The sequence below is a fragment of the Hemicordylus capensis genome, chromosome 6 (assembly GCF_027244095.1).
Source record: "Hemicordylus capensis ecotype Gifberg chromosome 6, rHemCap1.1.pri, whole genome shotgun sequence".
In the NCBI taxonomy this organism is placed as follows: Eukaryota; Metazoa; Chordata; class Lepidosauria; order Squamata; family Cordylidae; genus Hemicordylus; species Hemicordylus capensis.
The window spans coordinates 2,959,766-2,985,791 of record NC_069662.1 but is presented as its reverse complement, the minus strand read 5'-3'; the positions used below and the strand labels follow the sequence as shown (position 1 = coordinate 2,985,791).

The 26,026-nt window shown below is 53.9% G+C and overlaps 1 protein-coding gene and 3 non-coding genes across 4 annotated transcripts in view; 2 read left to right on the top strand and 2 right to left on the bottom strand.

The window, feature by feature from the left end:
• Positions 1-23,407, bottom strand: part of TNFSF12 (TNF superfamily member 12) — a 38,191-nt gene extending 14,784 nt beyond the window's left edge. Inside the window, exons 1-9 of the mRNA XM_053260878.1 lie at positions 23,299-23,407; positions 21,159-21,694; positions 18,341-18,379; positions 10,760-10,844; positions 9,599-9,652; positions 9,368-9,403; positions 9,067-9,191; positions 6,388-6,630; positions 61-324 (exon numbers count right to left, since the gene is read on the bottom strand). Of these exons, the coding sequence (XP_053116853.1) occupies positions 61-324; positions 6,388-6,630; positions 9,067-9,191; positions 9,368-9,403; positions 9,599-9,652; positions 10,760-10,844; positions 18,341-18,379; positions 21,159-21,694; positions 23,299-23,407 (1,491 nt within the window). The remainder of the gene's footprint in view (positions 1-60; positions 325-6,387; positions 6,631-9,066; positions 9,192-9,367; positions 9,404-9,598; positions 9,653-10,759; positions 10,845-18,340; positions 18,380-21,158; positions 21,695-23,298) is intronic.
• On the bottom strand, positions 22,574-22,645 carry TRNAG-UCC (transfer RNA glycine (anticodon UCC)). The gene has a single exon. It is a non-coding gene; the product is annotated as a tRNA-Gly (tRNA).
• A 411-nt stretch (positions 23,408-23,818) lies between the features above and the next one.
• TRNAL-UAG (transfer RNA leucine (anticodon UAG)) lies at positions 23,819-23,900 on the top strand. Its single transcript has one exon. It is a non-coding gene; the product is annotated as a tRNA-Leu (tRNA).
• Positions 23,901-24,044: 144 nt separating this feature from the next.
• Positions 24,045-24,116, top strand: TRNAG-UCC (transfer RNA glycine (anticodon UCC)). The gene has a single exon. It is a non-coding gene; the product is annotated as a tRNA-Gly (tRNA).
• The last annotated feature ends 1,910 nt before the right edge of the window (positions 24,117-26,026 follow it).

The following is a 26,026-nucleotide window of genomic DNA, read 5'->3' as shown; positions in this document are numbered from 1 at the left end:
TCCACCCACTAGGCCCTACTCCCCCCCCCCGCTCCCAGTGCAAGCTGGGCTCGCTCTTACCTGGTGAGGCTTGGAGGGTCCCTGGTCTGCGGGAGCCCTAGACATCTTCAGCTCTTCTCTCAGCTGGGCGAGCTCCTCGCGAAGACTCCCCAGGCGGCACTGGACGGCGAGGGCCAGGAGGAGGCAGGCCACGAAGCCTGCGCCCAGGGCGCCCCCCGCCACCCAGACGGCAGCCTCCAGTGAGGACTGCCGAGGAGGGGACCCCTGCCTCCATCGGGACGGGGCCCGAGGGCCACCTGCTGCTGGAGCGGACATCTGGGGCCCCTGCCCCACACCGGGACTGTCTCAGGCGCCCCCAAGCTTCTCTGCTCTTCCTCCCAGCTTCTTCCCCGGCTGCAAAGCTCAAGCCCGGGGGCTCCAAGGGTGCCCCCACCCACCCACCCAGCCAGCCAGCCCAGCTCCCTCCCCCTCCAAGTCGGGGAGAGAAGAACCCCACGGCCCTGGCTGGCTGCCCCGCCTGGCCTCCCAGCAGCCGCCCAGCCCTGCTCGGAAGGACCCCTGCCCCTCCGCTAGGCTCCTGGAAGCCCCCACCCGGCAGGGCTCCCCTCCCCAAGCTTTCTCCCAAAAGGGACCCCTGGAGCAGCCCCACAGCTTGGCCTGAGCCCCTGGCTGCCCCCCAGGCCCCCCGTTGCACCCGCTCCCTGCCACCACGCCCCAGCCCTGCCTGTGCCCTCCTGTGCCCGGCCAGCCCCGGCCCACCTGGGCAGAGCAAGGGCCGCTGAGAGTGACGCTGCCAGTCTGGGCCCCTCAGCCGGCAGGAGCAAGGCTGGCGCGCATCTGCTGCGGGCAGGAGAAGGTGCCTCTCGTCTGCTTAGTGGCAGCAGAGCCCGTGCCAAGAAGGCAGCCGGGTTGCGCAAGGCAGAGGCTGGGAGGAAGCTGTTGACTGGCCACCGCGGCCAGCTCTACCCGCCCAGCGTGGAGCGCAGCCAACATGCCACTCAGCCCTGGAGCGCCTCAAGCCGAGGGCGGGGGCACCTTCCACACGAGCATTTGCTGAGCAGGGCATACAGGGGGCCGGGCCAGCAGGGGGAGGAACGACTCAAGGAGTCTATGGAAATATGCCTGGGGCGGGGAGAGAGAAGTCGCCCCCTGATATTGCTTGGCAGGGGGTCCAGGAATAGACCTCCTTCACACGGCTGAGAATTGACATACGGAACTCACTGCCACAAGGCCCGATGGCTACCGGCTTAGGTGCCTTTCAAAGGGGGATGAGGCAAATTGATTCCGGAGGGCTCTATCCGCCGCTATTATTCATGGTACATGAACTGAACCTCCATGCTCAGAGGCAGTGTACCTCTGACGATCAGGGCAACGGCTAGGGAGGGCTGCTGCCGCCTTCTCCTGCTGGTGGGCTTCCCAGAGGAATCCGGCTGACTAGTGGAGGCCGGGATGCTGGACTAGGCGGACCTGACGGTTGGTCTCGTGCAGCCAGACCGGTCGAACCCTCGGCTCATCCAAATGTGGGCGAGGCTCCAGTATCCAGGCTTGGCACGTACTGCCCGTTCCTGCAGGAAGGGAAGGCTTAAAAACCCCTCCCTGTGCTGCACTGGAGGATTCCTCCCAAGGGCACTCTCAGCCCCACACCAGAGTGGCCCTCGGGCCCCCCTGGAGACCAGCAGGTGGAGGAGGACTCTGGGCCCGTCCGTGGAAAGATGCACAGCCCGGCCAGAGGGGCACCTAGGTCATCTGGGAGCCTGCCTGGACCTATGGAGGCCCCCCTCCCCTGCAAATCAAGCATCATCATGCTCTGCCAGGTGACCACACCACCCGGGACAGACTAAAGAGGATTTGGGGGCCCCCAGGGGCGCTGGTGGAGGCTCTGGCCTCGAAGTCCAGGGGTCAGCGCGCCTCTGTGCACAGCCAACCCCCCCACCACCTGAGCAATGGCGAAAGGCAGAGGGCTGAGGCCTCCCGCCCCGGGCTGCAGGAGAGAGAGCCTCCCCCCCCTCGCCAAAACACGGAGGGTTAGAGGTGGTGATGACAGAAGCAGGCGGGGGGGTGGGGGTGGGGGGGTGGCGCAGCCCCCGGAAGAGAAATTCTCCTCCCCCTGCTTCTCTTTGTTGGAGCGGGCAGGGAAATCCCCTCTCCCGCTTTATGGCCCCGCTGCACCTTTCCTCATTGCATCACCTTCCCAGCCTTGTGCTTTCAAGTGTGAGTGCGCCTGAAAAGAGAGGACGGGCATTTCAAGGGGGCAGGGCCCCTTTCCCACGGCCTGAGCCGCACGTCATCCGCACGTCATCCGGGTTCAGGCACAACCCCCCCTGGATTGATTGATTGATTGATTGATTGCTATACCGCCCTTCCAAAAATGGCTCAGGGCGGTTTACGCAGAGAGATCACAAATAAATAAAATGGTTCCCTGTCCCCGAAGGGCTCACAATCTAAAAAGAAACATAAGATAAGACACCAGCAGCAGTCACTGGAGGTCCTGTGCTGGGGGTGGAGAGGGCCAGTTACTCCCCCCCCCCACAAATAAAAGAGAATCGCCACATTAAAAAGGTGCCTCTTTGCCAAGTTAGCAGGGATAACTGGAAGCATCCGCATACCTGGTGGGATAAGAAATGTCCCTGTGGAAATACCCTGCGGGGCTCTCTGGCCTTGGAGTGCTTCCAGATGTTCTGCTCCTGCATTTCCCGGGACATCTGGGAAGTCCCTACCTGCAAGAACCTTTCAGAAACAGAGGGAGCGGCCTTCTACTGAGTTGGACCCTGGGTCTATCTAGCTCAGGATTGTCTACCCAGACTGGCAGCGGCTTCTCCCAGGTTGCAGGTAGGAGTCTCTCTTGGCCCTCTCTTGGAGATGCTGCCAGGGAGGGAACTGGGAACACCCTGCACACCATCTGGCAGGTGTTCCTCCCCTGAGCCAGGGCACTGTCCTCTAAGGGGGGGGAGGGATATCTTATGGTGCTCACCCATGTCGTCCCTCATCCCAATGCAAACCAGAGTGCACCTTGCTTAGCAAAGGGGACAAGCCAGGCTTGCTGCCACGGGAGCAATTCTTCTCCCATAAAAGCTTCTCGCAGGTTTCAGGCAGGAGTCTGCTTTCCTGGCCCTCCCTGGAGATGCCGCCAGGGGTTGAACCTGGAGCCTTCTGCATGCAAAGCAGCTGCACAGTTGCCACTGAACTATGGCCCCCTCCCTCCCAATCAACCTTTTCAGGCTCCCAGAGGCCTGCAGAGGAAGGTGCACTTTATCCCTCTCCTCCTCTTGCCAGGCCAGGCAGGTGAGGAGAGCTGGTCTGGTGGCAGCAAGCAGGACTTGTCCCCTTAGCTAAGCAGAGTCCACCCTGGTTGCATATGAATGGGAGACTAGAAGTGTGAGCAGCACTGGAAGATATTGCCTTTAGGGGATGGAGCTGCTCTGGGGAGAGCAGAAGGTTCCCAGTTCCCTCCCTGGCAGCATCTCCAAGATCGGGCTGAGAGAGACTCCTGCCTGCAACCTTGGAGAAGCCGCTGACAGTCTGTGCAGACAATACTGAGCTAGATGGACCAAGGGTCTGACTCAGTATATGGCAGCTTCCTTTGCTCCTAGGTGTGTCTCAGGGCCATTGCCTCCACCACCCTCCTCCTGCCAAAAAAGGCTGCTGCCCAAGCACACAGAAGCCTCTGCCTTGCCTGTGAGTGGCCTTCTTTCACTGCCCTACAGCTGGTGAGGTGGGGTTGGACCAAGGTTTTCTATTAGAGAGACCGGGCAAGGCCCACGACCAGAAAGCTGTAACACTGCGCTTGATCTCTGCCCCTGCGCTTGATCTCCGTCCCATGAAACTGACTGCCAAGAAATTTAGGACCCACACAAGGAAGTACTTTTTAAACACAATGCATAATTAGCCTATGGCATGCTCTGCCACAAGATGTGGTGACAGCCACTATCCTGGATGGCTTTAAGAAGGGTTTAGATAAATTCATGGAGGACAGGACTATCCATGGCTACTAGTCCAGTGGCCACCTCCAGCCTCAGAGGCAGGATGCCTCTAAACATAAGTTGCAGGGGAGTAGCAGCAGGAGAGAGGACATGCCCTCACCTCTTGCCCATGGGCTTCCCAGAGGCATCTGGTGGGCCACTGTGTGAAACAGGATGTTGGGCTAGATGGGCTTCCTTGGGCCTGATCCAGCAGGGCTTTTATTAGGTCCTTATGCCTCTATGCCAAGGGTTCTCAAACTTGGGTCCCCAGCTGCAATTTATTGTGACAGCCTCAGGCTGGCCACCCCCAGAGGGAGGAGGTGGACCTTGGGGTGAGGGTATGTGTGCCAATCCTGATTCATCTCCCTCACTAGGCCTTGGGAACCTAGGAAGCTGCCTTCTACTGAGCCAGACCCTTGGCCCATCTAACTCAGTATTACCCACACTGACTGGCAGCAGCTCTTCGAAGGTTGCAGGCACCAGGCCTGCGGGAGGAGAGCTGGTCTTGTGGTAGCCAGCATGAACTGTCCCCACGGCTAAGCAGGGCCCACCCTGGTTTGCATTTGAATGGGGGACCATATTTGTGAGCACTGTAAGGTATTCCCCTTACACGATGGGGCTGCCTGGGGAAGAGCCCCTGCCTGCTTGCCTGCAGAAGGTCCCACGTTCCTTCCTTGGCAGCCTCTCCAAGAGAGGGCTGAGAGAGAGATTCCTGCCTGCAACCTAAGAGAAGCCGCTGCCAGTCTGGGGAGACAATCCTGAGCTCGAGAAGTGCTACAAAACAGGCGACGGAGCGTGTGCCTGGCTGCCAGGGACCTATCAGCTGCTGGGTCTCCTCAGGAGGAGCAGTGAGACACAGCCGAGGGGCTCCTCCTCCTGAGCCAGGCCTTTCCAGCCCACGCAAGGAAGGGGGTGGCTCTCACGAAGCAAACACGCGGCTTCCTGAGCTGTGGACCTTGCTGGTAGGTCCTCCTGGGTGCCTGGCTCTGACTCCCTTAGCCTCTGCTGCTGCCGCCGCCGCCACCACTGAGAACCGGTTCCCACTTTTCCTGGGAGTTTTGCTGCAGCTCCCAGCCCAGAACATGCCTCTGCTCTCTCCCGAGCCGCCAGGAGCCTGCATGGCCCATCGCCTCCCCCTGCCACCTGGGCCGTTGGTTTGCCGGGACCCACAAGGGGGCGCTCATCCAGCCGCACAACGCCAGGCCCCCATGACTTTCCAAGCCCAGGACTATGGCTCCTGCAGACCTGGAGGCTCTCCTAGACATGCAGAAACCTCCCACATAGCCGTGGGTGGCCCTGTGCTGATGCCCGCTGGTTGGCATGGGGGCGCCTCTTTCCACAATTAAAAGATTGCCCAGCTAGGAAGAGAAACGTGGGGGGGAAAGGTGGAAAACGTGCTCGGTCTCCCCCACCCCTGCTTCTACAGGCCCACCCATGCTCTGCTTGCCGTTGGGAGTGAAACCCACATGCAAAGAATTGCTTTCCAACACAAAGGTTCCTGTGTTATTAAGATGTCTTCATTTAAAGTTTTCCTTTCTGAATTAACAGCTAGAACAGCAGGAGCTGCTTTCTCTACTCGGACCCGTTCCCAAAAGCACCCGCTTCCTCCACAGCCAATGAGAAGTGCCTCGACATTCCATTGGCTGCTGACTGAGGTGGGCGGGATGCATAGACGACCGTTTCCTGTTCCTTTGTTCTGTCCCCTCCTGCTGGCCGCTGCCGGAACTGCAGCCTATATATACACACACAGAAATTCTTCCATACTGTCCCCAGCTTAAGAATGGTGGTGCAGGCTCCAGCCGGCAGGGTCCTCAGCATCTTACTCCACCACGTTGGCATGAGGCTTTTTGAGAGGGTTCAGCAACATCCAGCAAAAAAAAAAAAAAAAAGCAGAATAACCTAGACGTGTGGGGCACAGCTCTTCAGGGGGGCACAGGATCCCCCGTGGCAAAAGCGCAGCAGCATTGGGAAGAAAATACAGTCCAGGAAGGAAATGCAATGGCTGTCCGTAGAGTCGGCTCACTTCAGAATAAGGACTCCACTCCCTTCTTTGGGTTTACGGCTGGGCTCTAGCAGTCCCCAAAGGCCGAGCCGAGGATCCGCTGCTCTGGAGGAAGGGTGCAGTGGGTGAAGGGAGCCTTCCCCCCACCTCCTGCCCGTGTGAACACAAAAAGAGCCAGAGGGCGCCCGTCATCAGGGAGACCCAACGCGGGAGGTGCAGGGCTGCAAGTCGGAAGTGAAAGAGACCAGCGGAACGGAGGCGAGAACCAGCCCCTTGGCTGCCTGTTCCGACGCCGTGCAAAGCAGGGGGATCCACAGCGCCAGACCCCCAGGCCCCCTGCCTCTTCCTCTCAGCCCCTGGGGCCCCATCCGGCTCCCCAAGAACGCGGGCGCTCCAGTCCACCCGCTGCCCGGTCCCTCAGTGAACTTGGAAGAGGCCAAAGAAGGTGAAATAGCGGTCGGCCTTGAGCTGGACCTCCGCGATGGTCTGGAGCCGGATGGACTCTCCGGGCCTGAGCATCAGCAGTCCCGACACCTGGCAGACCCTCAGCTCAGCCTCCCGGTTGCTGGAGCTGGTGGTGGGGAACTGCTCCAGGCAGCGCAAAGCCCGTTGGCCGTCTAACATCACGTCCAGCTTCATGTAGCCAATGTTCCTCTCATTGAAATGCACCTGTGGGCAGCAAGGGAAGCGGGGAGAAAGGACTCGTGAGGTTCCAGGGGCCCGTTCTCACGGTCAAGGGCAGGGTTGGAGAGGCGTGCATGCTTCCGGTGGGCGGCCGCCAAGATCAAGGGAGGAGCTGGGGAGAGTGATCACGTGGGAGCCGGGAGGAGCAGAGTAGGGTGGCCTTTCGTCCACCCTCAATAAAATGCTGGGTGAATATGTGGGTTGCCCGCACCCATCCTACCCAGCTCCTGTCCCCCACACGTTCAAACTCTCCTCTTCCTACCTTGACCTTTGCAAACACACAGCTGGCAGCCAGGAGTAAGCTGGCTGGGCCCTCCTTGGACCCCGTTTGGGGTCGTGAGAACAGCCCTTGAATGTGGCCCCCAGCAGAGACGCCTTCAAACAAGGATTAGACACATGAATGGTATAGGAGATGCTAATGAGCATGATGGATAAACAGAGCCTTGATGTTCAGAGGCAGTATACCTGTGAATGCCAGATTTGCGGGGTGGCGGCGAATAAAAGGATATTGCCTTTAAGCTCTGTGTTTAAGAACCTCAGAAGAGCCTGCTGGATCAGACCCAAGGACTCTCTAGTCCAGCATCCTGCTTCCCAGTTCACCAACCTGATGTCTCCCAGAAGCCCACAGGCGGGGTGCAAAGCTCTCCTGCTGTTGCTCCCCAGCCAATGGTATTCAAAGATAGATTGCCTTTGAATCGGGAGGTTCCTCGTTGCTGTCACGACTAATAGCTGTTTAGATCTTTTCTCTTTTGTGGATTTATTTAACCCATGGGTTCTCCGGTTTGGATCACAGCATCTGGGGACCGAACTTGAGAACCCGTGAGTACTCTTTCCCCGCTGCATTCCCCCTCCCGCCCCCAGTATTCTTTTTGATATGGGGTGACCAGAACTGTGCACAGAGTTTTCCAGGAGGCTTGCCACAAAACTGCTGGGTGGCCACTGTCGGAATCACGGTCTCAAGCTAGAGGGACCGATGATCTGACCCAGAAAGATTATTCTCATGTTTTTGTTCAACCTTTCATCTATCCTGGATTCTCTAGGACGAAAGCTTATAGGTTAATGCAGAAAGGCTGATTAATTTAAATATAATTATTTATCTCTCTCTGTCCAATGCACTCACATCTGCCGTTCTGGCATCATCGTTCTGCTTTTCGACAACTGACAAGTGGATTATTTTGGAAAAAATAATTAGGAATTATGGCTTCTATTAGCTTCCATGACATTCTAGGCCAGGCCATTTGATGGGGGTTGGGGGTTGGAGGGTCAAACTCAAACTAATTGCAATAAAAATGAAATTGGGGTGTTTTTTTTTACTCAGGAAACTCTCTCAAGAAACATATCCAAAGTCTACCAAAATCTGAGTGGGGCATTTTAGGGGGAATGCTTTTTTCGGCCACTGTTTACTAAAGTGACATGAACTTAAACCAAGTTGTTCCAGTAAGAACTAATCTGCCTCCTTTCCCTTCTTTATCCCTACAGCTGTACCAAATTTGGTCCAAATCAGTTCCCACTTGCAGCTCAAACGTTCACGTGTCCGCCATCTTGAATCAGGGTAGATGGCATCATGACAAACTACGCCCTTGAGCTGTCCCTAGGTGTCCCTAAGCCTGTAGCAAGTTTGGTTCAAATCAGTTAAGGCAGTTCGCAAGTTAGCTCAATTGTGCTTCAAATGTTCACATGCCCACCATTTTGAATCAGGGTGGACGACATCATCACAAGTCCCTACAACCCTCTGTGTCCCTACAACTCTACCCAATTTGGTTCATATTGGTCCAGGCATTGTAAAGTTGACGGAGGCGGGGGAATCACACACAGACACACATGGAATGCCAGGTGAGCTCATAAGCCTACTGGAAAGTGGGCTAAAAATACACATATCAGGTCCGCTGTTGGTCCAATTCCTTTACAACTTGCTTGCCTAGCCTAAAGCTTATCTCAGACTAAAAGGTTAAAAAAAATAGTTATTGGTTCATTTGCACCGTTAAGCTAAGATACTTTCTCAAACAGCTTACACTAGGAATATGGAGAAACATCCAGTATACCCAATGTGTGGGTCATCACTACTATTACTACTACTAATTTACCGCTTTTCAACAAAAGAGTTCTCAAAGCAGTTTACATAGAAAAGGTGATGGTTTCCTGCCCCCAGAAGGGCTCACAAGCTAAAAGGAAACATAAGGCAGACACCACGACCAACAGCCATTGGAGGGATGCTGTGCTGGGGCTGGAATGGGCCAGCTGTTCTCCTTTGCTTAACAGAGAGTCCCCACTTTGAGAGGTGCCTCTTTGCCCGCTTGGCAGGAGCTGCTGTCTCTTCAAAGCCTCCGCTTTCTCCTCTTCCCCAAGAACTCCACTTCCTAGGCCCCCTTGCTCTTACCCATAAGTCCGCCCCCCCGAACCTGCCCCCCACAGCCCCCTCACCTGGCAGTACAGGTAATAAAGCCCCCTCTTGACCACCGTGAACTCCCCTCGGCCACTGTCATAACGAAGGGGGCTGGACGTGTTGAGTTTGGCTTCTGCCCATCCGCGGATGGTCCCGTTTGTATCTATGGTGGGGAGGAGAGGGTTGGAGGATTAATGCCCGGTCAAGCCCCCCAGATCGCACCCTCTCCCACCCGCTTTGACCCCACAGTCCCTCCCGGGTGCCTTTGCCCAGCATTTGTGAGCAGCCAACGGCCCCTCCTCTCCCCACGGCTGCCCCTTAGAAAGCCAGAAGTGTTACCTGCCTGGATCCCAGTTCGTCCTTCTGCGGGTTGCACTGGAAGAGAGAGACCGGGGTGAGCCCAAGGTCTTAAGGGGGAGGCGTGCTTGGAGGGAGGTGGGACCCTGCGATGCTGGAAGGGGAAGCCGTGGCCCAGGCACTAGGCTGCTTCCCCGCAGGGCGGGCTGGGGCAGAGGGCTGGCCTGGCCTGGCCTGGGCACAAGGGCCTGTTCCCGGCAGCTCTCCTCTCACCTTCGTAGTGTGCCGCAGATACAGGGCTGGGTCTGCGGGGCTTCCTCTTGGTAGCTGTTGGAAGAGGAAGAAAACGCTTTGGCAACGGCTCTTACTGGAGGGACAATCTGAGGAGGGAGAGCTGGCTGGCTGCTGGCAGGAGCCCCGCCTTTCTCCTGCAAGGAAACCGCTGGCCGGTCTAAGGGCCACAGGTGCCTCTCCCCGCATCCTCAAGCGTCTGTGTTAGGGGAGCAGATAGTATTCCCACGGGGGCCAGATCTGGCCATGTAGTTGCCAGGTGCAGCAGATCCCTGGGACAGAAGTGAATGGCGTCACGGTTGCTGGCCAATTATTCCTTTTGCTTGGCAGATGACTGTTTCACAGTCCAAGGGCCTGGCTGATGGGTGGGAAATGTCTGGAGATCTCTCAGGCATCAGCCATCAGAGTCGAGCATGCAGGAGGTGAACCCCTCCTAGCTAAGGGGTAGTGAGCGGCAAGGGGTGTGTGTGTGTGTGTGTGTGTGTGTGTAGCAGCTTAGAAGAGACAGGCAGTTTGGAACACAGAGCGCAGCTTGGAACACCCAGGGTGTTTCTCCTTGGGCATCTGATGCCTTGCCAAGAGAACTCCCCCTCCATTTTAACGGGGGCCATTCTGAGGCTCTCCAATGGCTGTTGGACTACAACTCCCATTATCCCCAGCCATTATAAACGGACTCTGCCAGTCAATGGAGTCGGCACTGGGCCGGATGCACCAAGGGCCTGACTCCTACAAGGCAGTGCCATGCGTTCAGGTGTGCAAGCACACTGACATGCCTTCCTAGGTTTTCAGCTTGATGGGGCCATCGCTCAGTGCATGCAGAGGGTCCCAAGTTCAATCCTTGGCAGCATCTCCAAGTAGGGCTGGGAAAGACTCCTGCCTGCCTGCAACCTTGGAGAGCTGCTGCCAGTCAGTGTTGACAGTACTGAGCTAGATGGACCGAGGCTCTGACTCAGCATAAGGCAGCTTCCTGTGTTCTTATGAGCTTTTTTCTCTAGCAGGAGATACCTGTGCAAAAAGCAAGGATCGCTTCCTGGCTAGGCTGAGCCCTGGCACAAGGCAACACACACTCCCACGCTCCCCCACCCCTGCTTTTTGCAGTACCCCACCAATGCTGAGGATGAGGTGAGAACGGAGCCGACTCACCGTGTCTTCGCTGCCGCAGCGCCCCCTGCTGGGCAAAATGGTGGAGGAGTTTCCCTTGGCTGCTCCAGCCTGCAGAGAGCACCACCTAGAGGGGAAAGCGGGGAACGCAAGCCAGAGTAAGCAGACGTCACAACAGAGCAAAATTCTGTCATTTATTTTCATTCTTCGACCCTCCACTTCTTCCAAGGAGCCCAGGGCTGACTCCAAGGGGTAGTGGACCCTCCAAAAATATTCCCCACTCCTCATTTTGCTCCCCACCACCACCAGACCAGAACTTGAGAGCAAAGTGTCAAATGATATAGTCATAGTGTATGATGATCTATTATGGTGCTAGAGCTGGGATTAATCGTTTTAAAAGACCTCAGTTGTTCAGAGAAGCCTCATCTGCTCACTTCTCCACCCCAGAACAAGCGGAGGAAGCCAGCACAGGAAGGGAGGGAGGAACCCCCTCCAGCCTCCCAGGAGCCCGGCCAGCCCTTTTACTGCCTTCCTGGCCAGGAACTGGGCTTCAGGGTGAGACCATGTGCGCAGCAGGGGTAAAGGGTCGTTTCCCCTGCAGACTTCTGCTGCCCTGGTACTGACCTCCCCCCATACACACTCTTCCCTGCCCCATAGAGAAAGCTAGCCTGGAAGGCTTGGCCTAATCCAAGAAGACACTATTTTCTAAGAGGCATATGACCCATTTTATGAATAAGTTTGAAAGTCTTAAGCAAGCTTTGCTAATAAGGTAAATAAACGAACAACTTTAATTGCCTTCCTTCCCTAAGTATTTAATGTACAGCAAAATACTAAAAAAACCCAAACCCTAAAGTTCTTTGCCACTCCTTTGCTCCCCCAAACTAGTTATTTTAGAGCAGCGGTTCCCAACCTGTGGTACTCCAGATGTTGCTGAACTTTAACTCCCATCATCCCCAGCTACGGCTTACTCTGACAGGGGGAGATGGGAATTGTAGTTCAGCAACATCTAGAGCACCACAGGTTGGGAACCTTGTTCTGGAGTGGCCCCTGTCCATGAGTATGGACCCACAACCACTAGCCCAGAAGCATCCCGTGAGTGTCAAGGCTGAACAGGGAGCTGGTCTGGTGGTAGCAAGCATGACTCATCCCCTTAGCTAAGCAGGCTCTGCCCTGGTTGCATAGGAATGGGAGACCTGATGTGTGAGCACTGTCAGATCTTCCCCTCAGGGGATGGAGGCACTCTGGGAAGAGCAGAAGGTTCCAAGTTCCCTCCCTGGAAGAGCCTCTCCAAGACAGGGGCTGAGAGAGATTCCAGCCTGCAGATTCCAGCCTTGGAGAAGCCGCTGCCAGTCTGTGCAGACAATACTGAGCTAGATGGACCAAGGGTCTGACTCAGTATTTGGCAGCTTCCTCTGTTCCTATGATCTGAACTTGGGTCTCACCAGTCTCTCACTCTAACCACTGCACCAGACTGCAGTGACCATTCGCTTAGGTTGCTTCCACACAAACAGCCCTTTTGTGCTGCCCACGCATTGCTTTCCCACCATTAGCTGGAAGCAGAATTAAAAGTGTTCCTCCTGTCGCTCAGTATATAGTGCTGAGTTGCCCTGTGATGCCCTTTCCCATGGCTGAGATCCTTTTATAACATTGCTTGGGAGGCCCAGCCAGCCAAGCTCGCCCGCAGCGTTCATAGGCTCCCACCCAGGGGCGTAGCAAGGTTGGAGTGGGCCCAGAGACAAGATTTTAAAAAGGGCCCCTTGCTGATACACACACACAAACACACTTCACACTATATAGTGCACTCACACTCACATCCCCATTATGAATATGGTGAATATCTAGTTCACATTGAATCTAGTTTTTTTGCTCTCTGCTCCTGCCGATCTCCAAGAGACTCAACATAATTCATAGGGGGTGCAACACGGGCGGGTGGGGAGTCATGTGATGTGCCTCTGGGGGCCCCTCAAGGCAGTGGGGCCCCAAGACGACTGTCTCCCCTTGCCTAATGGTAGTTACGCCCCTGCTCCCACCCCTTTTACGGCTTTCTGCCCAGCACAGCTGTGGGGGTATGTGTGTGTGAGAGAGGGAATGGGGCAGTGAAGGACTGACTCTTAACTGCACCTTAACTAGTCAATTCCTGCTCCCCACTCTGGGGGAGGCTTTATTTAGCATATTTATATACCGCCTGGTATATACATCCCCAGGCAGTGTATTTAAGGTATAATACTAAAAAAATATGAAAACAGGATGAAATAAATTACTGGCATTGCCCATCCCTTCCCCCCTTTTCTAAGGCAAAATAGCACTTTTTTGCAATTTTTTTTAAAAAAGGGAATATATTATAAAGGCGATTCCTGGGTCAACTAATAGGTTTTGCATCAGTAAGGAGACTGCTATGCTCAAGAGCACGGGGTTCCCAATGTTGTCTCCCCAGATTACTATGACTAAGATTTATATACTGCTATTCAACAAACATTTCCAAAGCAGTGTACACAGAACAAATAATCATAAGATGTCCCCAGTCCCCAAAAGGCTCACTATCTAAAAAGAAGAATAAAGGTAGACACTGACAGCCGCCACTGGAGGGATGCTGTGCTGGGGTTGGGAAGGGACAGTTGCTCTCCTCCTGCTAAATATAAGAGAATCACCACTTTGAAAGGTGCCTCTTGGCTCGGTTAGCAGGTGATACAACTCCCATCATCCACAACCACCATTAGGAACATAGGAACATAGGAAAATGCCATATACTGAGTCAGACCATTGGTCTATCTAGCTCAGTATCGTCTTCACAGACGGGCAGCAGCTTCTCCCAGGTTGCAGGCAGGAGTCTCTCTCAGCCCTATCTTGGAGATGCTGCCAGGGAGAGGAACCTTCTGCTCTTCCCAGAGCGGCTCCATCCCCTGAGGGAAATCTCTTCCAGGGCTCACACATCAAGTCTCCCATGCATATGCAACCAGGGCAGACCCTGCTTAGCTATGGGGACAAGTCATGCTTGCTACCACAATACCAGCTCTCCTCTCATTGTGGCTAGGGATGATGGGAGTTGTAATCCAACAACATCTGGGGACCCAAGGCTGGGAATCCCTGCTCAAGTGGAAACAATACATGATAACAACAAATAATAAATGATAACAGAAAGAAACTACAAGAAGCAATTGTGCAGCTTCTGGCTAAGGGCTGCTTTGGAGGGCTACTGTGTTTTGAATTCAAGACACAAGCCCTATTCAGACATTATGCTGTACAAGTGTACAGATGGCTGTACACTTGTACATGTGTTTGTGTGAATGGCTGTACCTGTGTTCCATTTTAAAAGCGGACCTGGGTACAGGCCCCTCGAATGCAGCGTACAGATAGAAAGTTTACTGCTGTACCAGCATTCAGCACAATATGTGACTGACTGCACCTTTGTGCAGATCTGTACTTGTGTACACGGTACACTCGTTGTGCGAGTGTTGAGCATAGTGTGCGAATAGAGCTAGAGTATCCCTTTAAACACCTCAGTCGGACTTTGCCAGTTCACAACGGATGGAACTGGCAAAGTTCACAACTGTGAAGCAGTTGCATTTTTAAACTTTAAGAAGATCACTCCAAATCAGGCCTGAAACACATACAGAAAGCACCAGAACGCAACGTGTGGGCAATGACGTTCTCTGGATGTTCCGAAGAAAGTGATGACCCCTCCAGATTCAACTGCCAGTGTGGAAACAGCCCTCCTTGAGTCACCAAGGGCACGGGTTTCCTACCCTGCTGCCAGACAAAACGTACAGTCTTGTCGGGGGTGGAGGTCTGCAGATTCATAGCCATGCCAGAAAACAGGAAGATCCATCGCTACTACTATTACAAAGATAGCAACAGACAGCAGCTACTGAAGAGAACTCCAACAAGCCCCATCACAGCAGGACACGCAAGCAGAGAAAGTGATGCCCAGTGAGAAGAGCCCTGCAGAGCGAATGGCTCAAGAAAGTGAGTCCAGCGGCACATTGCAGGAGAAGGACAAAGAGCCCCAGACTCATCTGCAAATGCAGGGTAGGGTTGAGAACCTTTTGGACTGGCCAGTCTTCGCTTCCTGCAGCAGGCAGGAATTCAACAAGGGCAGATTTCCTTAAGGGAGACTGCTTCATACTGGGGACTGTGCTTGCTTTAGGCAGTGCCAATTGGGTGGCTGCATGCCACACACCTTTTACAAGGCTGGGGGAAAGGTGGCAACCCTAACCTGGGCAGGGGCAGGGGGCCAGCATCTATTTCACCCAGCCACCTTTTGCTTTCTCATGCCTACACCCACCTCAAATCCAAACAACTTTCAGTTGTTGACCACTTATATGCATCTTTCTTCTTCCCCCTCCCACCTAACCAGAGGCAAAGAGAACAGCATTCTCTTGTTTTTAATAGTGGGATAGAAGAGAGAGCTGGTATTGTGGTAGCAAGCATGACTTGTCCCCTTAGCTAAGCAAGGTCAGCCCTGGTTGCATAGGAATGGGGGACTAGAAGTGTGAGCAGCACTGTAAGATCTTCCCCTTAGGGGATGGAGCCACTCTGGGAAGAGCAGAAGGTTCCAAGTTCCCTCCCTGGCAGCATCTCCAAGATCGGGCTGAGAGAGATCCTGCCTGCAACCTTGGAGAAGCTGCTGCCAGTCTGTGTAGACAATACTAAGCTAGATGGACCAAAGGTCTGACTCGGTAGACAGCAGCTTCCTATGTTCCCAAGAGTGACTTCTCTGTCCTCCTGTGCATCTGATCAATCGGGGTGCATGGGCATCCATGGGACCTTTTCCAAGGGTGAGGCAAAGTCAGCAATCTAATACTTTCTTCCCTGGGAGTATGCCCCATTGAATTCAATAGGAACGAGCTCAATCTGGGGCAGGGGGTGGGTGGCAGAGGAAATAGAATTACCTCCCCACCCCACAGATGCTCTCTTCCTCCTGCATTTCTCTCCTACTTTTCTCTCAAATGTTACTCCATTAATTGGCAAGATTAAATCAATTAAAAAACCTTTTTTAAAAAAGATATCCCCAATTAATCAGGCAGCATTTTTTTTAAAAAAATGTTAATGATTCTTAGCTTACTTTCTGCACAGAAAGTACCCTTGCTGTTCATGTGTGTGTCTGTCCGTGTGTCTTCGCCCACAACAGCTTCACAATGCCTGCACCCATTTGCACCAAATTTGGTACAGACTGAATGGCATGGTTTGTGATGACATCATGCACCCGACCCAAGATGGCGGCCACACGGAATGTAGGTGGATTAGTTCCTACCTGAACTGAACATAAGTACTTATTAAAAGAGCAGGTGCCTCAAAAGAAGCATTTGCCTTTTGCTCTAGGTAATTCCAAGGATAACGGAATCAAACACGTTACCCTTTTCCCACCAACTGCAGCCATAAGCAAATTGTCAGGCTGATATGATATACATTATACCCACTGGCAAAAGAACATCTTCTACAATATTTTGACAAAACCCCTACATATTATAGAGACTGAAATGTACAAAATTCGTAAGTGATGGAATCAGAAGCCATGTCCAAAATTCTGATTCTGTTACCAACATATTTTGCACGTTTCAGGGTTTGCAAAGATATGGCTTTATAGGAGATGTTCTCTTGCCAGTGGGTATATAGAATATCAACTTGGAAATTTGCTCATTGACAAAGCGGTAACATGTCTAGTTCCTTTACCCTCGGATTTCCCTCACATAGGAGACAACACCACTTCTAAAACGGCACCTGCTGAACCATCTGAGAAAAAAAGATGGCAAGGGGCACCTTAGAAGAAGCCTTCCCACTTGACCAGCACTCTCAAGACAGAATGCCTCTTCTAAAATGGCGCCCACTGCAATATATGCCAGCACCATCTAAAAATGAGGAACGGCAGCTTTTGTTTACAAAATATGGTTTTGACTGTATACACACACCTGCAGATTTAATTCATTGATTAAAACTGATCTGATTAATCACACTGGGTGACAGGCCAATGTTGTACTCTACTTCTTCTCTCACCAAAATAAAACAGGGTTGATGCCTCTGGTACAATGACCCAAACATGTTTCCCGAGTTGGCTCACTAGTTAAAGTCCAGGTTTTAGTCAAATCCTCTATCCCAAAGACAGAGCCCATCCATCACCCTTATGTAAACCAGACTATAAAAAAGATGGGGTGAGAGCGGGAGGCAACCAAGATGACCAGGGACCTGGAGCATCTGCCTTATGAGGCAAGGCTACAACACCTGCGGATTTTCAGTTTAGAAAAAAGGCAACTCAGGGCAACTCTACATGATGCCCTTATACAAAACTATGGTGCGGCTACACCTGGAGTACTGCGTACAATTCTGGTCACCATATCTAAAGAAGGACATTGTAGATGCATGGTGCAGAAGAGGGCAACCAGGATGATCAGGGGCCTAGAGCACCTTTCTTATGAGGCAAGACTACAACACCCAGGGCTATTTAGTTTATTATTTATTTATTTATTGGATTTATATACCGCCCTTCCAAAATTGCTCAAGGCGGTTTACAAATTAAATTTAGAAAAATTTCATCGTTCAGAAAAAAGACGACTGCAGGGAGACATGATCGAGGTCTAGAAAATCATGCATGGTGTGGAGAAAGTGGATAGAGAGAAATTCTACTCCCCCTTACATAACACTAGAAGCAGGCATCATCCCATGAAATTGATTGCCACGAAATTTAGGACCAACCAATGGAAGTACTTTTTCACACAACGCGTGATCCACTTGTGGAACTCTCTGCCACACAATGTGGTGTTGGCTACTAGTTTGGATGGCTTTAAGATGGGTTTGGATAACTTCATGGAGAAGAGGTCTATCAAAGGCTACTAGTCAGAGGGCTATAGGCCACTTCCAGCCTCAAAGGCAGGATGCCTCTGAGTAACAGTTGCAGGAGAGTCACAGCAGGAGAGAGGGCATGCCCTCAACTCCTGCCTGTAGGCTTCCAACTGCATCTGGTGGGCCACTGTGTGAAACGGGACGCTGGACTAGATGGGCCTCCTTGGGCCTGATCCAGCAGGGCTGTTCTTATGTACATGACAGAGGTCTACAACAGAATGCATGGTGTGGAGGGAGTGGGGAGATTTTTCTCCCTCTCTCACAGCACTAGAATCAGGGGTCATCCCTTGAAACCAATTGCCAGGAAATTTAGGAACAACAAAAAGTAGTACTTTTTCACACAGCACATAATTAATCTATGGAATTCTCTGCCACTAGGTGTGGTGATGGCCACCAGCTTGGATGGCTTTAAGCAGGGCTTAGACAAATCTATGGAGGACAGGGCTATCCATGGCTACTAGTCCAGTTGACTATAGGGTGTCTTCAGGCTCAGAGGCAGGAGAGCCAAGGACCACTTGCAGGGGAGCAACAGCAGGAGATGGGGCATGCCTCCTGAGGGCTTCCCAGAGGCATCTGGTGGGCCACTGTAGGAAACAGGATGCTGGACTAGATAAGCTTTGGGCCTGATCCAGCAGGGCTGTTCTTATGTTCTCAGAGGAGGTGAATTCCAGAAATAAACTCTCTGCCCCACCCCAAAACATACAAAGAGTCATGCAGGCATCCGGCCTTCATGCACACAGATCACCCACATCAGAGCCTGAACAGCGGCCAGAAAGATGAGCCACATACCGGGTCCAATTCCTCGACATCATCCTCAGACAGCAACTCCTGAGGGCCAGAAAGAAAGAGAGTGATCACCCCTCCAGACTGGGCAGCACAAGCAGGATACCAGAGAGGCCTCCAGCAAACAAATCCCCCTCTCCAAAGAATTAGGTTTCAGTTCAAATGTGAAACTAAGGTGTGTTCCACTCCAGAGTCTGCTGCATCCAAGAACTGAACCAGACAGCCCCGTGCATCAGCCAACCCCACCACCTCCATAGTTGTGGCAGCCTCAGAGGGCCCAGATCCAGAGTTTGTTATTCCGCAGCTGAACTGCCAGAGAAGAGTCCTTGGCTACTTTTATACCAACAAAGAATTGACGGGCCGATCTGATGGGGCACTAGCCAATGGGAAGTGCTTCTGCAGGACCCCCACAGAAATGAAGGGGAACCAAGTTGAGCTCAACGAGGACAACCTGCCCGAGGTCTGGACTGCACGAACAAAAATGTTCAGGGAATTTAATCCAGAGAACGAGCATTTTTGCCATGTAATGTTCTGGGATAATTTACTGCTTTGCACCTGGGGAGTTCAGCAACACAGGGTGGAAAGGTACTTGGCGGTGTTCTGCATGCAGAGGGTTACTAAGGAAACGCAGCAAACAACTCCCACAACATCCCAGCTGCTAGTGAGTTTTAAAATGTCAAACTTCCTATTCCGCCTCTGCCCCCTTCACCTCCAGCATGTAAGTTTGCCTCGGCTGTCTCGAAGCACCAGACCTGCCTTCTTGATGGTTCACTTCTAAAACAGAAAAGTGCCAGGGGCTGAAGGCTGGATACGACTGTATTTACCTGAATACAAAATGACTCTGAATTTAAGAACAGCCCCTTTTTAAAAAGAGAGAGGTTAAAAACACCCAAAGGGATGTACTCACCCAAAAGGGCTCTGAATGTAAGGCAACCCCCTGATTTCCAACATCAAAGAACGTCATCTTGGATTCAGGTAAATCACACAGTACAACCTCTGGCCCAAGGGAGCTGGACTCTCCAATGCAGAAGAGGGGTGGTCAGAAGAGGCAGAAGAGTTATAAAGAGGAAACACTCTGCATGTGCTCAGAAGTACTCCCTTTCTCTCCCAACAACCACAGAGATGATTTTGCAAGTCGTACTAGAAGTGTGACGGTTGTGCCATCCATTCTGGAGCTGGAACCTGAAAGGAGGTTTTGGAGTCTCCACCCAAAAATGCGTCTCTTGGGTCTCATCCACACTGAACACCTGCAAATGCTCTATATTCACACAGCATCGAATGCCAAAGAGAACTCGGGAGGGGAGGTTCAGAAGGCCGTTTACAGAGTTGGGGCCAGAGCAGGCATGTGTCCAGCCTTTGAGGTCAGCCCAGCTGTTGGGTGGGAGAGTCTGGAGGGGTCACACATAGCCGCCACCTCTGAGCCCCACACCAACACCTTGTTTGCTTGGGGATCTCAGCACAGCTCCTGAGCAGACCAGTGAAAAGGGTCCAGCACTGGTGGAGGGCGTGGAACAGGCTGTCACACCAAGGGTGAAGTCAAGAAGATGCCGGCCAAGTCTCCACTCAGGCAAGAGCAGGCTTCTTCTCAGGCCAGGTCAGCGGTGGACTCGCTTGGGTGGCCCTGGCCAAGACGCAGAGGCTGGAAATGGAGGAAATTCTCCGGAGAGCCTCTCCCACCCTGCCCAGAAGCGTGGGGCTGGAAGTCTGCCTGTCCCACACGCAGCTCCGCAGCAACGTCAGGCAGGAGTTCAACAAGCAAAGCTTTCCCCACTGTTGCAATGCCATGCTGAGAGAGGCTGCACCTGCTGGATTTGGGGCTGTCATGCAGACAGATTTGGGTCTGTGGCAAAGGAAATCAACACTGGCCTCCCAGTTTGAGGCTATTTAAAGTATTCTGAGGAAGCCTCCTGCCCACTCCAGAGACCATAATAACTACCAGGCTGTTTCTCATGGCCCCAGGACTCAGTGGGGGTGGGGAGTAGATGCCACGTACTGTTGTGTGTGGTTGCCTGTGTGTGTTTGTGTGAGATTTTCCCCACCCCTAGAGGTGTAGGCCGGACCCTCTCCAACCACCAATGCTACACGTGCAGCTCCCAAGTGAAGTGGAGACTCACCAGACTGATCTTGTCTACACTTTGCACCGAAACACTTCAGGAGGAACCTCCACTGCATGGCCTCTTCTTGCCCTCCCTCTTCACCCCTCCCCATCTGTCTCTCTCCCCTTCTCTACCTGCAAGCGGAGGTGAACACTTCGTGCATCCGATGGGAGGAAGTGGGCAGGAATCCAGCAAAGTTTCTGCCACCACAAACCTGTTAACCCTTAAAGGGGCCGCTCGGCTGCGCCTTGTTGCCAGGGAGGGGTCTGGCAACTGAGTGACAGGGTGCCCCCCCCCCGCCCCGCGGTCCAGACCCCCGTGCCTCTGCGTGGGGGGGGGGGGTTACAGCAGGTGGCCGCCGCCGGGCGATTTGCTATTTATAATGCTGCGCGAGCGGCTGGCCGGGCGTGCTGCTGTTGACCCCCGATGCCCACGAAGGCCGCAGCTGCCCACGCACTGATGCCCACGCACGGCAGCCAGAGCGCGCCGCGGGGTGTCGCGTGGTGGTGCAGCCCCGCTGCTGCGCGCCTTGCCAGCTAACGGGGCAAGGCGCGTGTGCGCTCTTCCAGGCGTCACCAGGCGGGAGAAGTCGCCGTGCCGCGCAGGGAGGAGGGCTGCCGCTGCTGCGCCCGGGGAAAGGCGCGCTTGCTGGCCCGCCTACCTGCCTGCCTGCCGCGCTGCGTGTCGGGGTGCCTCGCCCGCCCGGCCCCCTGCGCTGCGCCCCTCACCTGTGGCGTCGCGGCGGCGGCGGCTTCTTGCTGGAGGGCGGCGCGGGCGCCCGAGCGGGGCCAGGCGGCGAGCAGAAGGCTGAGCGAGGCGAGCAGCAGCGCCGAGCCCGAGGCCAGCGCCAGCGCCAGCAGCAGCAACCGGGCGGGCGGCTCCCTGGGCCGGCGGCGCCTCCCCATGGCCGGGGCAGGAGCGGCGGGTAGAGGCCGGCCGGCTGGCTGGCTGCGCTGGACTGGAAGCGGGGCGGCAGCTGCGCCCGGGAGGGGCGGGGGGCGGAGAGGCCGTCGAGGGGAGGCCGCGGCGCTGGGCGGGCAGCCAGCCAGCGGCGGCGGCGAGAGGCCGAGGCGGAGGCGCAGCACCAGAGCCCAGGACAGGAAACACCCGCCGCCGGGAGGGAGGCGCAGGGGAGGGAAGAAGGAGCGCCGCGGCGGCTGCAGGAAGCCGCGGCAGAGGCTGGGGGGCGGAGAGAGGAGGCGGCTGGGGCCCTCGAGGTAGACTGCTTCTGCGCCTGGAGGCTTCCTCTGGCTCGGCCGGATCCCTGGCCCAGCCAGGGGGAGCCTCCCTGCTCAGAGGCAGTCTACCTCGGCCTCCCAGTCGCTCGGGAAGTGGCTGGCTGGCTGACCGACCGGCCCCTGCTGGAAACAAGAGGCTGGGCGAAGAGGCTCCCTCCAGCAGGGCTTTTCTTAGCAAGGGGTCGGCGGGGTCGCGGAGGAGAAGTCCCAACCAGGGCAGGGCCATTCCTGAGAGAGAGGCGCCCTCTCTGGCAGCGCGATATAAGCTGCCGCCTTCTTGCGGACGGGGAGGGCCGGGGACGGGGGCGCGTGGAGGAGATTAGACGGGCCTAAACTTCACACATTACGTTTACTAGGTGTCGAATGGAAACCGGATTAAATACCCACGGCCTTGTCAGCGTGCCCTTATTTGCGCCATCTTCTCCTCAGGAGCATGGGCGCCCCTCTCCCTCCGAAAATGGGGGGCTGCAGGACAGGTTGGAGTGCAGGAGGTGGCCTCGTGAACGTGTGGACGGTCGAGCCAGCATTGCGTGGGGAACATGGACCTTGGGCATTTAAAAACAAAGCGGGTCAAAGAGTCACAATCCACGTGTCTTTATTCCATTAACCTCCTTTGGAAACATTACGCAGAGTTATGAGTTTGTTTTGAATCTTCAAACACTGGATCCACGGGCAGCTGAAAAATTAATGGCACCGTGTCTGAAATAAAGACATGTCTAGCGGGTACTCTGACGTGACATGTGACCTGTAAACTGATCTACAAGTTTCTCAGCTCTGGCGCCGAAGGACTCTGGATGTCCTTGGAACATCATTATTTCCAGCTCCATAGTTACAGCTCCAAAGCTGTGCGCCTTTGCAGGAGGCACTTAAAAAGGAGGAGGAAATATGGCGCAAAACTTCGGAGCTGCGTTGGCCGGGAATCGAACCCGGGTCAACTGCTTGGAAGGCAGCTATGCTCACCACTATACCACCAACGCATCTGGAAGAATTTCTCACAGCTGGAGGATGCTCAGCACGGAAAGAACCTCGTAACCCTTTCCGAGTGTATTACCGGCGATCTCTCCGAGAAAAACCAGGAAGAATCTTGCGGTGCCTTAAAGACTATTTTGTTTTGTTTGGTAGCAGACATTTTTCCACACTGCAGTCCCGGTCACGAGATGCAGGAAGGACTTTTTTTTCACTCAGCCAACCTAAATTAGATTAGAAAACAATGCAAAAATATGAGGTCGGACGGCGGTGAAATGCTCACTAGACTGGACTGAAACAAAGTCGCAAGAAAAGTGGCGGTTCACAGCCGCTGTATTTAGCGGCAACACAGGAAAAGCAGTATATAAATCACCTGTATTGTGTTTTATCTGCGGCTATTCCTCGCGTTGTTGGGGCTTCTTTGAATTAAGATGCTTTCAACGCCATTGAGAGGACGCAAATAATTACAGCAAGGGAATGAAGAAAGCGGCTTCTGAAGCGTGGGTCCCCAGAGGTTGTGGGAGTGCCACTCCCCTCATCCTTAGCCAGAGCAACTTCTGGGGAGGGACCCGCGTTTGGAATAAAACATGCCCAGCGTTGCCGTGTGAACAGACACTTTTGGCGGGGAGAGGAACCCCTTGCCTCGAGTCAAGCCTAAACAAACGGATTCGAACTTCCTGCTGGAGGAGCCCCTCTCGGAGGTTCCCGGACTTGCTGCAGGCTGGAGCGGAGCGGCCTGGGAGGGTGAAGGGGAAGGTCTGGATGATGCCCATGATCCTCCCCCCACCCCCGCCGTCTGCAGACAAACGGGGCCCATTTCTGCAGGTTGCTTTTGTGAACCTTTGGGGTGCGGGGAGGACCCACCAGTGGCACCTCTGGAGGGAATCAGCCGGCGACAAGGTCTGCTGTTTCCCTCTCCTCTCCTCCCTTGCAAGCACAAAGGTTCGCGTGCTGCCAGGCCGAGCAAAGGAGCGCAGGAAGGAAGCCTTTTTGTGCCGCGTGTTCTCCGCCCGCGAGCCTCTCCAGGGTCCCATCATTCAGGGCTTGCCTTGGCCTGTTGTTGGCCAGAAAGCAGCGAGTCCAAGGGGAGGCGGGGCACTTGGGGTCATGCCGGGTCAATCCCCTGTTCCACGCCCCTCCCTTTCTATCTGGGCTTCTCTTTCCAAAGCGGCACCTCTACTTAAGGTAGCGTGGCCGAGCGGTCTAAGGCGCTGGATTTAGGCTCCAGTCTCTTCGGGGACGTGGGTTCGAATCCCACCGCTGCCAGATGCTTTTCTCCAGCGGGGGCGCCTCTGGTGTGGGCGGGGAGAGTGCGAGTCTGCTTCGCGCTGCTCCCCCTATTCTTTTCTTTCGCAAAGCGCACAAACATTTCAGCATTTCTGGCTCCCAGCAGTAGTGAGTTAGTAAGCAGCGTTGGTGGTATAGTGGTGAGCATAGCTGCCTTCCAAGCAGTTGACCCGGGTTCGATTCCCGGCCAACGCAACTATATTTTGTTTCTCTGTCCTGTTCCTTTAAAAAACAAAACAAAAACTACCACATTGTTCCCAACAATCTTGGCTTTCCACCTTTTGTTACAACCCCCCCCCCCAAAAAAATACCTGGGAGGCAAACCAGGACAGTCGCAGCAGCCATGGGGTCTCCTCCAAGTCCAGGAACAGTTTTGTCTCAAACCAGCCAGAAGAAAAGGCAGTGTTGCCTGCCTAAGAAAGAGTCCTTCTAGATCAGACTGCCGGGAAAGGCACATGCCCAAAGGCAATACATAGCCCTCCTCTGCTGTTGGTGTTTAATGTCTGATATTGAGGGGTAGACTGCTCTGGCTATGGGTTCTCTACTTAGCTACTGTGGCTAACAGGCACCAAGATCCCAGTCCACCTCCCTCCCTTTTAACAGCCTCACCATCCCTCAGGTGGCTTGTTGCTGGTGTCTCCCCCTCACACTTCTTTTCATACTGTGAGCCCTCCTGAGAGGGGGAATCATCTTATGCACTGTTCAGTTTAAACTGCTGAGATTTGATTTTTTCTAATTATTTGTTTTTAGCAACAAGAGATATGTATGTCCATAGTAACAGGTCCTACTGGTTAGGTGTGCTCACATATAGAACACTCAACCACACTTATGTTCATTCCGGTGCATTGAGCAGCCCAGGGAATCCCCTCCATGGCCAAAAGGAGAGTCCCATGGGTAAGTGGACAGAAATCCAAGCAGCCAAATGCTTTCATCTTTCTCTTGCTCCTCCCCACTCGGAGTTGAAAGTGTACCTCTCACTTCTTGTCAGAAGCCATAGCCTAATGGGCATCTGCTTTATGGCCAGAAGGTCCCGGGTTCAATCCCTGCCCTCTAGTTGGGTGCTGTGGAAGAGAGTTCTCTTTCTGAGGAAGTTGGGTTCACTGCCAGCTGGAGCAGAGACCACCAGAGCTCACTCCAGACATGCACACAGGTGTTTGGGCACCTGTACATATTATGAATGACCATGCATAGATGCATTTTGAAACTGAACCGGAGCAGAGGTGGAAAGCATACCACTGTGTGTGCATTGAAGATCATGTGGCGGGCATGTCTTTATGCTGCCCAGAGACTGTTCGTGCATTGAAGTTTGCACAGAGAGGAGGCTAGGGGGAGACATGATTGAGGTGTATACAATTATGCATGGCGCAGAGAGAGTGGACAGAGAGAAATGTTTCTCCCTCTCTTGCAACACTAGAACCAAGGGCCATCCCGTGGAACTGAAGGTTGCAAAATTTGGGATTGACAAAAGTGCTTTTTCATGCCGTGCATAATCAATGGAATTCTCTGCCATGGGGATGTGGTGATTGGCCACCAGATTGGATGGCTTTAAGCAGGGCTTATACAAATTCATGGAGGACAAGTCTATCATTGGCTACAAGGTCTGATGGCTATAGGCCACCTCTAGCCTCATGCAAGATGCCTCTCAATACCAGTTGCGGGGGGGGGGGAGGAAGAGGGCATGCCCTCACCTCATGCCTGTGGGCTCTACAGCAGGGATTCTCAACGTGTGGGTCCCCAGATGTGATTGGACTTAAACTCCCATAATTCCCAACCAAAGGCCACTGGGGCTGGGGATTATGGGAGTTGAAGTCCCAATCACATCTGGGGACCCAACATTGAGAATCCCTAGTCTACATAAGCACTGAGAGCAAGCTGTACGCTTCCTCTTCAGGTGGAACACTGATGTCATCATGAGTTAGCAATCACTGTGACGCCAACTTCAGCTGGTCTGAGAAACAAGACTTAAAATAGTCTTGAGCTAAGCAGCGTGTGGACCAGAGAAGCATGGTGTTTCACAAGAGTCTGTGCATGGTGGAAGTCAACAGTACAATGTGCGTGACTTCCACCATGCACAGACTCTTGTGAAACACCATGCTTCTCTGGTC